General features: G+C 30.4%; 1 protein-coding gene across 1 annotated transcript; it reads right to left on the bottom strand.

Annotated features, from left to right (window-relative positions):
• Positions 1–3,306: 3,306 nt before the first annotated feature.
• Positions 3,307–4,904, bottom strand: LOC129308928 (umecyanin-like). Its single transcript, XM_054950291.1, has 2 exons — positions 4,718–4,904; positions 3,307–3,611 (listed from the first exon to the last, which is right to left on the bottom strand). The coding sequence occupies exons 1-2, from the start codon at positions 4,902–4,904 to the stop codon at positions 3,307–3,309; spliced, it is 492 nt and encodes a 163-aa protein (XP_054806266.1).
• Positions 4,905–14,883: the final 9,979 nt, after the last annotated feature.

Raw genomic sequence — 14,883 nt, 5'->3', positions numbered from 1 at the left:
AGTATAGGCAAGTTCTTTTCTGTGTGATAAAGCACCATAGCCCTGATAAGAAAAAAATAAGTTGAAATTAGAAATTCAAAATGAAAAAATATATAAATATTAATCAAAATATAAACTTACAAATTAAATAATTCCATTACGTCTGGTCTATTATCTGGTTGCCTATTAGCAGAATCCAGATAGTAAAACTTTGTAGTTTTAACAACAACTGACATAAAGCCGATTAACATCCAGTGGCTCTTAAAACAATTTGAAAGCATGTAATGAGACTTAAAATGACAAGATAAATTAAATTAATCAAGATAACACTAAACTCACCCTTATACATAAGGTATCAGAAATAATGTTCCTGTAGTAGGGTTCTTTGTTTCGAAGTACTTTGCTAATGTTTGAGCTTGGCTATGCCGCACCTCGATAGTAATGTTGCGATAATCAAAGACATCATGAGGACAAACAAAGATAAATTTTGACATAAGATCACTAGGGACGATAAAATTTTCATATAGGTACCTAAATGAAAAAATAAACAAATTATTATATTATATCAAATTTAAAATATAATAAAAAGTCATATAAACAATATATATGTCATATAAAATTGAACCACATTTTAGGTGATCGAAATGCGTTTGAAGACTTCATTGACCATTTCAACCCTAATCACATTGTGTTATTCTCTACCGTACATACTTTGGTCAAAGCTGATAAGCATTGTAGAATTAGCAAACAACTTTACGTACACCTCAAGTGTGCTTTGGTAGGTTTTTAGCAATTGGTTCGGTAAGGCTTTCTCAACCTTAGATAATTGGCCTGGTTGTCTAGTAATGCCTTTCCCCTTGGACTGCACACCAATTATATAGTTAGATATCAATATAGGTAATATATACATAAATAGGTAACTAGCATACTTGTTGTCAATTTTGTGCTTCATCTTTTACACAAAAACAAACCCTAAGCCATGCAATAAAGTTGTCACTTGCTTCTCTAACAGTAAATGCATCTAAGGTGGGAATGAGCAATGAGTAGTTAGCATCAATAAATTCAAGAATCAACCCTCACAAATAGTCTGTAGGCATCGGCACATTGTGTATGGTATGTTCCTTAGAGATATTAAACACACAACCTCTTGCAAAAACTTACAATTATATTAAACTAATTGTAAGTATTTTATCTTATGCGAAAACTTGCCAACAAGTGAATTCTTTTATTTATAAATTATAAATAATTTATAATAGTTATTTTTATCATTTCTTTAGGAATTGTATTTGAATATATATATATATATATGTATATATAATCTAAACAACATTAGGGCCCATGTGTTTAAGATTAAAAAAATAATTTTATAAAAAGTTATTTATTTTGTAGAGGTTTTAAGAAAATTAGGAATTATTTTATTTTGGTTACAATCATAAAAAATCATTTTTCACTTATAATAACAAGTAAAATATATGTTTCAATATTAACATTAATATATAAGCCCAATTGTTATAAAAATTATATATCACTAACGTATAAAAACTATTTTTATTGAAATTTTTCATTCCTATTATAAACAAATAAAAAAATGTTGCATAAAAAATTCCCTTTTAATTAAAAAAAACCTTAAACACAAAAGAGCCCTTAAAATGCCTAACTATTAATTTCAAATAAAATTTTGGTAGCATAATAGTATATAAATGAAACTTTTCAAGGCCTTTTGCCCTCATTTCAATCACAACTCATCATCATCAACAACAAAATCATATACCATTTAAAGTTAAAAGTTACACATGAGTAACAATTTCAAGTAAGCTAAAAGTACTCATACACAATTCCAATCACTATAAAACTTTATATATAACTCAACCATCAATTAATGAATCAAACGATAAAAAAATTTTCAATCAAACTACTTGAATTTTGTTCAAACAAAAACAAAAAACGAAAAAAGTATACCATAAATTTGGATAAAAATAAAAACTAAATATAACTCCCATATAATCATATATTATTAGTCTAACATGTATTTTCAAGTTACCCATAGCTTCAAATTCATGTGGGTTTGGGTCAATTTTTTTTTTATCAAACATGTCATCGAACACCTTAAGTGCGCCAATAATAACCCAAAATCAATATAATGTAATCTCACAAACTAAAGCCTAATCAATAATCAAACAAGTCCAATATAATCTAGACAATAATCAAAAACAAAAACTAGCTTGAATTGTTAAGAGAGCAAACAAGAGATTTGGAGCAAATGGGAAGAAGAGTAGCTCATTGCCTTGCCGAATAAAGCACATGGAGAGGAAATAGACAAGAGGGAGGCAGGGGGAGAGGAAGAAACCCTAGTAGATCAACAGCCAAAACTCATTGGTGGCAATGAAATGGGAGAGGAAGAGAAGACAACAGCCATGGTGAGCGGGTCCAGAGATGCTCTATGAGCAATTCTATTTTTTTGGGTTTGGTCGAGAGAGCAAATGATAGAAAGGAGGGAAGAATCTGATATAAAACGCCTATGTTGGACGGTTATTTTAATAACCGTCCAATATAGTGAGATCTTATTGGATGGTTATAATATATAACCATCCAATATGTTTTTTTTAAAATAAAATTTAAACATATTATAACCATCCAATATGTTTTTTTTAAAATAAAATTTAAACATATATTGGCGGTTCTCTTGAATGGTTCAATAATTCTAATAAGATCCATCATTTATTTTGCTTTTAGTAGAAGTGATGTGAAAAAGGCACCCATTATGTATTTTAATGACAAGCAGACTCTCTTTGCATTTTTTTCTCTTCTCTTCCACTTGTATATATGCTTCGTTCCCAAACCGAGTTCGAGTCTATGACTCCATTCCAACACAGTGGTCACTCGTCCAATGCAAAATAACATACCTTCCTCCTCCAAAACTTACATGGAGAAATAATGGAAATCCAAATAAGATTTTAGATATTAGACGTAGGTCAAGTGGTTTGGACTGCACTAGTATAAATCTTTGATGTTTCCTCTCTCAACTCCTTTTTCAGAATCTTTAGTTCCATTTCTTAACTTGCTCTAATATATATATATATATATATAGAATTTTTATAGAAAACTTTTGCTATCGGTGCCATCACAACAATTTTTTAAACAACTGATGATGACCAATACAAAAACTGTAAATGGATCTAATTCTCCAAGGAACAATCGTTAATTTATACTTCCAACGCAATGTTACCTTATTATTGCACCTACCAATAAGCTCAGCTAGTTCAGACCATGCACTGGAAACTTGACCAAAATTATTCAAAGTAGTACACAAATTCCACAAAGGCAAGTTTAGAGAAATGGTTCTTCGGATGGGAATGATGCAGGTCCTAGTGATGGTGAATTAGAAGCTTCCACAGGTGGTAAAGGTGAATGAGGAGGAATAGGAGAGACTGTGACGACATTAAGGCTTAGCTTTTGACCACTGCTACAGTGACCTGTGAAAGCACAAACAAAGTAGAATTCTCCAGTTCGACCCAGAGTCACTCTCGCTGGCCCTGTGCTAAGAACCTGAATAGGGTTCGTGAAGTTGCATTTCTCAAAGTTTAGTTGAGTCAGTATGGCTACCACGTGCCTTCCAGCGGGGAAGTTGAACACTGCAAAAAAGTTAAAATATATAGCAGAAGAAATGAGTGTGTCATCTCTGTAGAGACCAGAGTTAATTATCTGCTGTAACATTTTATTTTATTTTTTATTATTTTCTACAACATTTTATTTTATTTTAAAAAACAAAATAAAATAAAATAAAAAAAACAACTCATATGCATGTCTGCAATTCAATGTCCTAGCTATCTCCTCCTCCTCCTCCTTGTCCTCAAATTTACTAGCAGCATTAAAGAACAAGGCTCGGACCTAATTCTCTATATGCCACGTATAAATTGGCCACATAATTAAACATCAATCAATATCAATATTCAAAGCGAAGATAAGGGAGACTAGGGAGAGCTCAGAGCTGACCCCCTCGCTTTTTAATTTTTTTTAAATGATTGATTTATATATTTTGGCCCACAAAATATATTTGTCTATATTATTTAAAATGATATTTGAAAAAATAATAATTTTTGGCCTTAATAAAATATATGCTATAGATAAGATCTACTTTCTATGACAGTTAATCATCATTACCATGTTAATATATTTACTAGTATCATAAATTATCAATGGAATGAATTAAATAATAAATTCATAGAGCAAGCAACAAAGATTTTAAGTTGAGCACAATTTTAAATTCTAAAAATGCATTTGAATCATTCAATGCTAGGAACATATGCAATCTTGTTGAGAAATTTTTACTCTTCAAATTTTTCTAACCATTTTATGTCAAAAAATCCTAAGTCTCAAAACTTGTCTAATATGAATGAATATGTCAAATATTTGCAAAGGTTGAGAGCCTAATTCTTATTCATTAATAATTTTTATGCCATGAAAAGCTGCATATTCATTTTTTGTCATATATCTGGAAATTTGAATATAACTATGTTGAAATATTTTTATCATGATACTTATATATATATATATATATATAACTTTGTTACAGTTGTTGTATATATATTGTAATTTTAGGTCCTTCTGATTGAAAATTCTAGCTCCTCCTTGTCAATATATTAATTTTATGGTGCAAGTTGTGAATAGGAAATACTTTGACTTATTCAAACTCAGCATAACATACATGAAACATAAGAATTGACTCTCATTGACGTACTGAGAGTGTCGTTTAGTTTGAAAGTGAGATTCTTGGCCCAGTTGGAATAGAAAGAAGCCCCACGTGGGGGATTATTGATCCAACCTGTGGAACCACCTACTGTGAAATCTTCAGCTTCTGTGCTGTGTAGGAATATTGCGGCAAAAGCAGCTACCACAATAATTGCCACATTCTCTAACTTAGCCATCTCTGTGATATGTGATCTCAGGTCGTCCGTCCGATGGCTTTGTGAATCACTGCTTAAGCTTGAAAAAGTGCGCGCGCGCGCGCGTGTTTCACACACCCACACACGCAGCTTTTAAAGGGTGTTTAAAAGTTAAAAAAAAGAATATTGATATGGTCCAAAAATGCGTGATTACATGTAGCTAATTCCGTTGGGCCAGAAAGGAAGGAAGAAATATCATGCGAATCTTCTCATCCTCGGTAACGCAATAAAATCAATAGATTAAGAAACATTGATTCTGTGCATAGTGCATGTACACACCAATCGCGTTTTATAGACTAACACTACTGATCAATTAATTTTAACTTAATTAGTTCTACCTCCAAGTCTTGCTTGTATGTATGTATGTATGTGTTTGTATGTAGCGATAAATTCACCAGCTTAAGCACATATCCAAACAAAACAAAACAAAACAAAAAAACAGTTATTGTGGCTAATAACATTAATTATTTCCGATCATTCTGTTGGTTCATCCAATAAAGCTCATTTACATAATTCATGAATATATGGCACACATATTCGTGAATTTGCTACAGAATAATTTTGAAAATGATTAATTTTTTGCATGTGTTTTGATATAAAAAGTACTTTGTATTGCGTACCTCTTATTAAAAATAATCATGTTTGAGGCAGAATCCCAATAAAATTTGAACACTATTTCATTATGCTGTAAAATACTAGCCTCTTTTGCTAGATGAAGCACCATAATTAGAAATTCAAAGTTTTCTCATGGTCAAGATAAATTATTAACGTATACTAATAATAATATTATTAAAAATATATATTACATGTATTACTATAAATTGTTAATAATATATATAATAGCCATAAAAAAGATATTTTTTGGTACAAAGCAAAATATATTAATATTAAAAACAGATACAAATATCCGAGGATATATTTGAAGCATACTCCTAATATCCCTTTGTAACATGCATAGTGTGTAAGATAAATTTTAATAACGTAGAATTATCATAATAAAGCAGACTTAGATATATACAAGAATAATCAACAGAAAAGATGATGGAGATGAGATCCAAGTCTGATTATTGATGAACATTAAAGCACACCAATGCATTTGCAAAAGTAATTGAATGTTATTCCTTATACGCATTATCGACTCCCCAGAGTACAATATATAATTAGTTGAATACAATGTGCAGATGAATCTTCCTAACATTTTTGGATTTTCTAATTGAACAATAGACTTTCCATGCTTCCGAACCTCGAAGAATATCTTCATTGAAATTCTTTGGACAGAATTGAGTATGTGGATGTTGATAACTTGTCCATGTATGGGATGGAGTTTGAAACATATTACAATGGAGAAAATAAGAGCAATTCCTTTGTGCCAATATAAGGGCTTTCGTTGGCATGATATTCAAATTTTGAAAGGAAAAATGACAATTAAGGATCCCCTAAGGTCATTAATTTTAATTGAGGATCATAAAATATTGAAATCCTAATTAAGGATCATGGTCCTTACTTGAAATTTAAAAAAATATGAATTATCTTAAATGACCTTAAAAAAATCAAAATACTCATGTAGATGCCCTATCGTCTTTGTTCCTTTTTGTACTCTTCGACCATTGCATGCTCAACTCATTCTAGTTATCATCACAGTTGTTGGCTGGCGATTCTTGATGATTGTTTGGTGTTCGACATTGCAATACACAAATGTTGTTGCTCAATTCAAACACTGCTCTTTGATTGACATTGGTTAATCAACTCCTTATCGCTCTGTACTACTCTACTTTTCATATCTGGGTAAAGTTCTTGTAACATCCTCTCCTACATTACCAAACATTACCACATATACTATACAAAGGTAATTAGAAGTCTTTAAACCTCTAATATACCATAATACTCCAATATTAAAAATTTAGAAAAAAATATTTTAAAATAGTTAGGATCCTAAAAATTATTTGAAAACAACTTAAACCATGCAAAAATAAGTATTTATGCACAACAAAAGCATTTAGGAATACATAAATACTTTGCAAAAGGCAACAGGGGCAAAATAGTCATTTCTGCCCAAAATTTACACTTTGTCATACACTGCGGTGCACATGGTAAAATTTGCTGTCATAATAGTTCATGTGAGATGAACTCATAGGCTCTACTGGACCAATTTTGTGCACATTGATCCAATCACATCTTCAATGGTAGAACTACCTAACCAAAGGTGTTCTAATCTACTTTTGAACTATGGATTCTCCCTATCATACACATGGTTAGGGTGTTGTTATTCCAACACTGCATCATCTCAGGTATGAAGGAGCTCAAATCATATAATGACCTCAGGATGTCTTATGGTAACAATCCCTTACATCTTGTTGCACCAAATGTCTTATAGTATCAGCTTGACCATATGAATTTTTCATGCTACTCTCACTAGAGTGAACTCCCACCCTTTATCATAATCATGCCTTTACACATATAGTCGTAAGTTCTTAGTTATATATATATATATATATATATAAAATAAAACCCTAACCATTTAACTTTTAAAACAACTTCCTCTAATAATCTACTTTACAAATTGAATCCCTTTCAATGCAAAATCATGCAAGTTTCAAATCATGCTAATAAACAATATCATGTATCATATTATACAAATTTAAATATAAACAGTTAACCTAGCTACTAAATAAAGTGGATTATCCGATTACCTCAACTTTTCTATTTCTAAAAAGGATTACTTATGGTAATTTCGCTTTCTTTCCTAATACTTTATCAAACAAACACGTGAATCCCGTCAATCTACACAATTTAATACTATAACTCAATTACCAAATTGACCTCAAGTACTAATTAACACAATTAAACTAAGTTAAGCTCACTTTAACACTTAGTCACTCTCAATTAGTCACCTTAATTCTAATTTAGTATGCCTCCTATAACACAATTAAACTAAGTTAAGATCACTTTAATGCTCAGTCACCTTAACTCTAATTTAGCTTCTCCATGCCTCCTATAACTTTATTAACCTCCCAACAACCCATACAAGCATTTTCACTCTTTTTCTAGTTTCTAATTTAAACTAAATTGAACTTATAGTTTCAAAGCTCAACTATAAATTTTCAAACTAGTGACAAAATCTTAATTTAATGCCCAATAGCCTTTTATAACCATTAAGTAATAAAGCAATCCCTTAAAACTCTCCAATTCAATTTCTCGTATCCCAAACCAAGAGAAATGAGGATAGAATAAGAGTGTAGAGCGATACGAAACTTATCTAGTAAGTGAAAAGTTGAAACTAACTCCAAGGTGCCTATGAATAGATGCCCTAACAAAGCCAACTCCTCTCCTTCTCTCCTCTGTGTTTTTCTCCCTTTTTCCTTCTCTTGCCATGAGTTGATCCACACATTAATATTTAAAATTTTGTGTGGCACTTAGCATAGAGAGAGAATTCTCACTATAGCCCACACACTTCACTTGGGGCCGAAATTCTTTCACTCGATGCTAATCATGCAATTGATCATCAACCCAAAAAGTCAATTAACCCTCTAAAAATTATAATTATTCAATTAGTCCACTAATTTACTAATTTACACCTAATTAGCAATTGGATTTTGGATTAAAAGTTCAAGATGTTACAGTTCTCAACTTTCTTCTTGCCTTTTCCTTTTTTTCAACCTTTCATTTCTATTATCCATGTTTGATCTCATTCCTTTTTCTCCCCCACTTCTTTTGGGTAACTAAATCTAAATTGAAAAAAAGCTGGATCTCATTTTTTTTGAAAATTGTTCTCTTCCTGTACATGTAGATTGCTCAAGTATACGATATTCATGATCTTTTCTTGCTATAGTGAAGTCACAGAACTCAAATAATTAAAAATAAAGAATTCATTGTTATTTTAATCAAGAATTCATAAGTTGAACAAAGTAGACACCTGGAACTATAAAATGACTTATAAAGACCCCTTTTTGCTTTGCCCAATAAAAAATTTTCACATGCCTCATTTTATTCAGTAATGGTTTGTCTTGATTTTTCAAGTCACTTGGGTGAATTCCCAAGTTACCTTCATTTCCATAATAGGAAACAATCTATTCCCATTTATGTTCCTTATTTTCCCAACTAGCATCAACAATATTTCCATGCCATGATAGTGATTTCAATAGTGTTATGTTTTTATTTTCCAAGCGGTCTACTTTATATGAACAAGCATGAAATTTGACAAGTCATTGAATTTATATTCTTGAGCAAAGTTAGTAAATTCTCAAGTCACTTTTGTATATTCATAAGTAACCTTGAAACATTTCAAAATTGAGTTTCTTTCACATTGGGAACCAATCTATTTTCAAGTGTGATTCCTTGTTTTCCCAATTGATATTAACACTATTCCTATGCCACAATAGTCATTTCAACAGTGTTATGCTTTTATTTTCCAAGTGGTCTGCTTTATGTATACAAGCATGAAAATTAACAAATCATTGGGTTCATATTCTTGAGTGAAGTTAGTAAATTTTCAAGTCGCTTTTGTATATTCATAAGTGATCTTGGAATGTTTCAAAAGTCAATTTCTTTCATACTAGGAAGCAATATATTTCCAAGTGTGTTTCCTTACTTTCCTAACTAGTATTGACAATATTCACATCCCATCATAGTAATTTTAGCAGTGCTATATTATCAAAGCATTTAGAGTTGCATATATTTAAGCCTAAAATAGATATCAACAGTACATTACACTGATTTCAATACATATACGCCATATTTGCATCCTTCTTTACACAAGAAAAAGAACCCCTTCCTACCATCTACCTAAATGGTAATTGTGCAGTCTACTTCCTAAAGAATTACTTAAATTGGAAACCTATTTACATAACTTGCTACCATCACGAGTGCAAAAAGTATATACAGTATGGGTGTTTGTACAAAAAGTCATCCTCAATAGCTCTTGATTATATATGCCTTCTCTACTCAATTTGTAAATTGATATCCTGCCTTCATAAGTCATCTTCTCTTGTGAATTTTTTACAAAATATCCTTCAATATGAAAATAACAAAAACTTTTTGCACTACTCAATTTGTAAATAGGTTTTCCATATGAAAATAACAAATACTTCCCTCCTTTTTTGTTGTTGAAGTATTTGCCATATGAAAATTAAACCTAAAACAACCAGAAGCAACATGCAGATTTATTATTTCACAACATTATTGCAAAAGACTTTTAATAATGATTATTTTAAACTTTGTATGTTAGTTATTAGCGAGAAGTGAAAAAAATGATAGTAAAAGTTGACTTTCTACATCAGTTATTTAACAGACTTGGAAAAGGCTTTTTGCATTAATTATTTAAATAATCGACATGGAAAGTCCTGCTTTTTATATTGGTTTTCTCAAATAACCATTGTGAAAAGTCAACTTTCCACAACAATTATTTACATATAATTGTCAATAAAAGTTTTTCCACTTTAGTTTTTTATATAACCATTGTTCAAAGTCTAATTTTTTTAAAAAAAATTGTTTCTTTTTCTATTCTTCGAAAACTTAAAACCTATAAATTGTATAGGTTAACTAAAGAATAAAGTGGAAAACCATAAAATTAATAAGAGAACAATTGAGAAGTGTGTACCTTGTATAGCTATTAGAACTTGCAGACTATGAAGCACATTACCCATCCCAACATTCTTGTGTAAAAACTCAATAAAAAATAAAGAATTTGATTTTCCACATAGCAAAAGCAACAAATTTTGACATAGAAAAATTATAAAAAGAATAAGAAAGTAAAAGAAATGAAAACTTGAAGGCAAAAATTCATATTTACAACTACCTAATAACAATACATTTATGAAATCAATTAAAAAAATAGAAAGACAACACTGTGACTTACCCAAAATCCACTGAGGAAGAAATTATAACCCTAAAAATCCCATTGAATAACAACACCCGATAATGGAAGAGGAAGAAGGTAGAAGAAGAGAGAACCCACTAGAAAATGGAAAAGAAGGAGACCCACCAATAAAAATGTTGAAGAAAACCCATCAAAAGCAAGAAAATCCACCAATAACGAAGATTTTGATGATGGCAGACAAGAAATACTGTGATGTAGTGATGGCAGACTCAAATGGTGATGATGGTAGATGCAAATGGCAATGATGACAAGCAGAACGGTGGACTGTGATAGCTTTCAAAAAGGATGATGCTCAAAAGTTTGAAAATGAGAGAGAGAGAGAGAGAGAGAGAGAGGGAGGGAGGGAGGGAGATACTAGAGCACTGTAAATTAAAGATGATTTAAAAATGAAGTGGGGGAGCATCTTTTTACTTTCTAATATAAGGGATGCCATGTCGGTTTTTACTTAACCAATGTAATACCTAGTTTTCACGTCGGTTCTTGAATAACCAATATGGAAACTGACTATTTTTTTATTTTTTTAAAAATAAACTTTCCATGTTAGTTTTATTTAGAACCAACATGAAAACACTTTTTCACATTAGTTTTTTCAAAAACCAATATTAAAACTCTCGCCTATAATTACAAAAATACTATTGCCTTTTTTTACATCAGATTTTTAACTAATTGATGTAAAATATTGATATAAATACTCACTTTTGTTGTTGTTCAACTATCCTTATAGTAATTCCAGCTATGACTTCAACAATCAACATCCATGTTACATCTTTCAACATTAGGGCACTTTGATCATAGAAAAGAAAAATTTTGCAATATGACGATAAGAAATAATATAATTCATTCCTTCACTTAATTTCTTTAATCCTGCCTTTGTTAAAAATCACAATGCTCATATTTTCTTTTATAAATGTGTGTGTGTGTGTGTGTGTGTCTATATATATAAACATCAATAAGATTACTTATTTTTCCTAACTATACAATACAGATAATCATAATGGTCCGATAAAAAAGTAAAAGTCAAGAAAAAGAAGTAGTGCATGTACTTACAGATTACTAAGAGAAGATGATGACCTAAATGACAATCCACTCCACTGAAGACTAAGATTGAAGGTATCAAGAGTAGTAAGCAAAGTAGTAAGCAGAGTATAAGAAAAGATTTTTTGTGGGTAAAGTCATAAGCTATTATCTACATTTTAGTGTTTAATGGAGGGCAATTTTGTAAAGTTATGTATATATATTTCTATTTCAAGTAAGGACCATGGTCCTTAATTGAGATTTTAATATTTTATTGTCGTTATTTGAAATTAATGACTTTAGGGGTCCTTAATTGTCACTTCCCATTTTGAAAACAATTTTGGTTCCTGCATCTCCATATAGTGTCAATGATGACAAAAGGCAACAAATAATTATATAATAATTGATCCTTTTCTTGTATGACTGATAAAATCCATTGTTTAATCCATACAAGTAAAGAATGATTTGGAGGCATAGATGTTCTTAAATTTAAAAGAGGTCCAAACCAAATTGCCCTACCAAAAGGACAAAGCAAGAAAGTATGATTCAGTGATTCATCACAGCCTTGATAAAAACAGCAAGCTTCATTAATATTCATATGATGAAGCAAGAGACAATTCATTTTTGGCATAGATTTCCAAATGAGTTTCCAAATATGTAATTTTATTTTAGAAGTTGTGAACACTGTATTTTATTTGTACATTTTTTAAAATTTAATAAAAATAATAATAAATAACCAAAAAATATAAAAACAAAAAATAAATTTGATCCATTCTAGGATTATATTTCAAAAAAATAATTAATAGGGTTTAATTTTATTTTATCCTAAATAATCTTTTGTTGAGTAAGATTTTATTTCTTTTAATTCATTAAAATAATTAAAAAATATAAACAAAAATGAAATTTAATCCTCTTTAGGATTATATTTTCAAAAAAAATAATTAATAGGATTTAATTTTATTTTACCCTAGATAATCTTTTGTTGAGTAAGATTTTTATTTCTTTTAGTTCATCAAAATAATTAAAAAATATAAAAATATAAAAAATAAATTTAATCCTTTTTAGGATTATATTTTAACAAAATAAAAAAATTTACTTAAATTTTTGAAAAATCTCTTCAAAATTATCCCAATCATTCAAGATATTAGGAACTAACTTTTAAAAGTCAACTCTTTTTGACTCTCTTCCTTTAAATTTTGTTACGTTCCAAAAAAAGATATGCTTGCTTAATTCAAAATCAGATTTCTTTTGTTTTTCTAATTTTTAAAATTAATAAGCATGATTAAAAAGTAAAAAAAGAATTATAATTATTTTCCAAAAAATAAAGAATAAATAAAATAATAATATAAATTGATGGGTTAAACCTTAACCTATCAGTTTCAAACCCAGTTGCTCGGTACGCCACACACACAAAGACAAAGAAAGAAGCCATCATAAATAGAAAAGATAGAAGAGAGAAGCAAACACAACATAGAAAAAGGGAAGAGCAGAGAACACGCAAGGATTAGCAACACAGAGATGAAGAAAACAAAGCTATAGACACCTAAAACATCAAAGAGAAGAGGCAAAAATAGAGTAGAGAACAGACAATGAAGGTGAGTCATACACACGAGCGAAGATGAAAGCGCGCGCACACATAAAAAATGTAGTGGGAGAAGGGGAAAAAAGGAAAAAATAGAGAAGGTGATGCGGAGAAAGATCTGAGGCTGAAACATGCGAGATTGGAAGAGTAAATGGCAGGTGAGTAATCATGACTCTAGAAGGATTCATCCTTTCTATTCTCTATATAAAGCTGGGGATTTTGGTTGAACAAAATGGAGAGGCAATTGAGAGTCAAAGAGAGAGAGAGTTTTTGGAAAAAAGAGACTGACAGAAAGAGGAGGTTGAGATTAGGGGAGAGTTTTTTTTGAAAAAAAGAGACTTAGAGAAAGAGGAGGCTAAGATCAAGGAGAGTTTTTGAAAAAAAAAGAGACTGAGAGAAAGAGGAGGTCGAGATCAAGGGAAGAGTTTTATGAAAAAAAGAGAGTTTAGACCAAAAGAACGAGAGGATCTTTAGAGGTGAACAAAGAACGAGCGAAAATCTGATTCTTTTAGAAAAGGTTGAGAGCTTGAGATTATCTGATTCTCAAAAGGGAAAATCGAGAGGGAGTAATAGTGAGAGATTGATTGATTTGCTGGAAAAGAATGAGGAACGAATAGGATAAAGGAAGCAAAGCAAAGAGGAAGGACGAAGAACGAGAATAGTCAGTTGAAGTTGCTCATTTCCATTTACTACAATAGGTTTGGAATCAATCTTTTTGGCTTCCATGATCCATTTTGTATTTTACTCTATAAAATTGGATTAGTTTGGAGAAAGTTTCTAATTATAATTTGGTATTCCTTGGGGAAATTCTCTACATGTGTTTCGTTCTAATTTATGGGATGTTTGGACTAAATTTGTAGATTAAATACTTTGAGAAAGATATTGGATCTGCTTATAAATGTCATTCAAATTTTACCATCTGATGCAAGAAATGCTATTTCAAAAGCTTGATTATACTAAAGCTCCTAGGATGTTGATCTCATGTTTTAATAATTGTGAAGGATCTCAATGTTGTGATCATATGACCTTACACACTATCCTATTTAAATTTCCCTCAAAATTGTCTTGAACATGACATTGTTGAACATAGGCAGTCTTGAACATAAATTTGTTGAATATTCGTGTGTAAAAAAGTCTGTATTTTAGGGAAGTTTTCTTTCTTTGATAGGCATATATTTGACTTAAATTGTGGAATGTTTCCTTTTTTTAATCAAATTTTAGTCTCTTGACTGCTCATGATTACACTTAAATTTTATTAATGCTTCACTTTGTGCTATTTCAAATAATGAATAATGCCTTCCTTAGCGAATGAGTCAAATGATCAACAAAATAAAATTTGCAGCATTATGTGTAGATGCTTATGTACTAAATTTTGACCCTTAATTTTCATTGCGATCCCATTTATCTTGAATGTGAATAGATGTTAATTTGGATTTTTGAATTAACACAAGTATCAAATTTTTTATTTAGAACAATGCCCTGTAATAATA

This window comes from Prosopis cineraria, unplaced genomic scaffold (genome assembly GCF_029017545.1).
Source record: "Prosopis cineraria cultivar Desert tree isolate PC_DT_omini unplaced genomic scaffold, ASM2901754v1 PC4, whole genome shotgun sequence".
Taxonomy (NCBI): Eukaryota; Viridiplantae; Streptophyta; class Magnoliopsida; order Fabales; family Fabaceae; genus Prosopis; species Prosopis cineraria.
The sequence above is the reverse complement of the archived record's forward strand: the minus strand, read 5'-3'. Positions and strand labels throughout refer to the sequence as shown.

What these genes read in the sequence shown, in the direction of transcription:
- LOC129308928 (XM_054950291.1), bottom strand. Translation starts at nt 4,904, where the DNA reads ATGGCTAAGTTAGAGAATGTGGCAATTATTGTGGTAGCTGCTTTTGCC. An exon ending in CAAACTAAACGACACTCTCA is followed by an intron (nt 3,612 to 4,717) that starts GTACGTCAATGA and finishes ACTTTTTTGCAG; the next exon opens with TGTTCAACTTCCCCGCTGGA.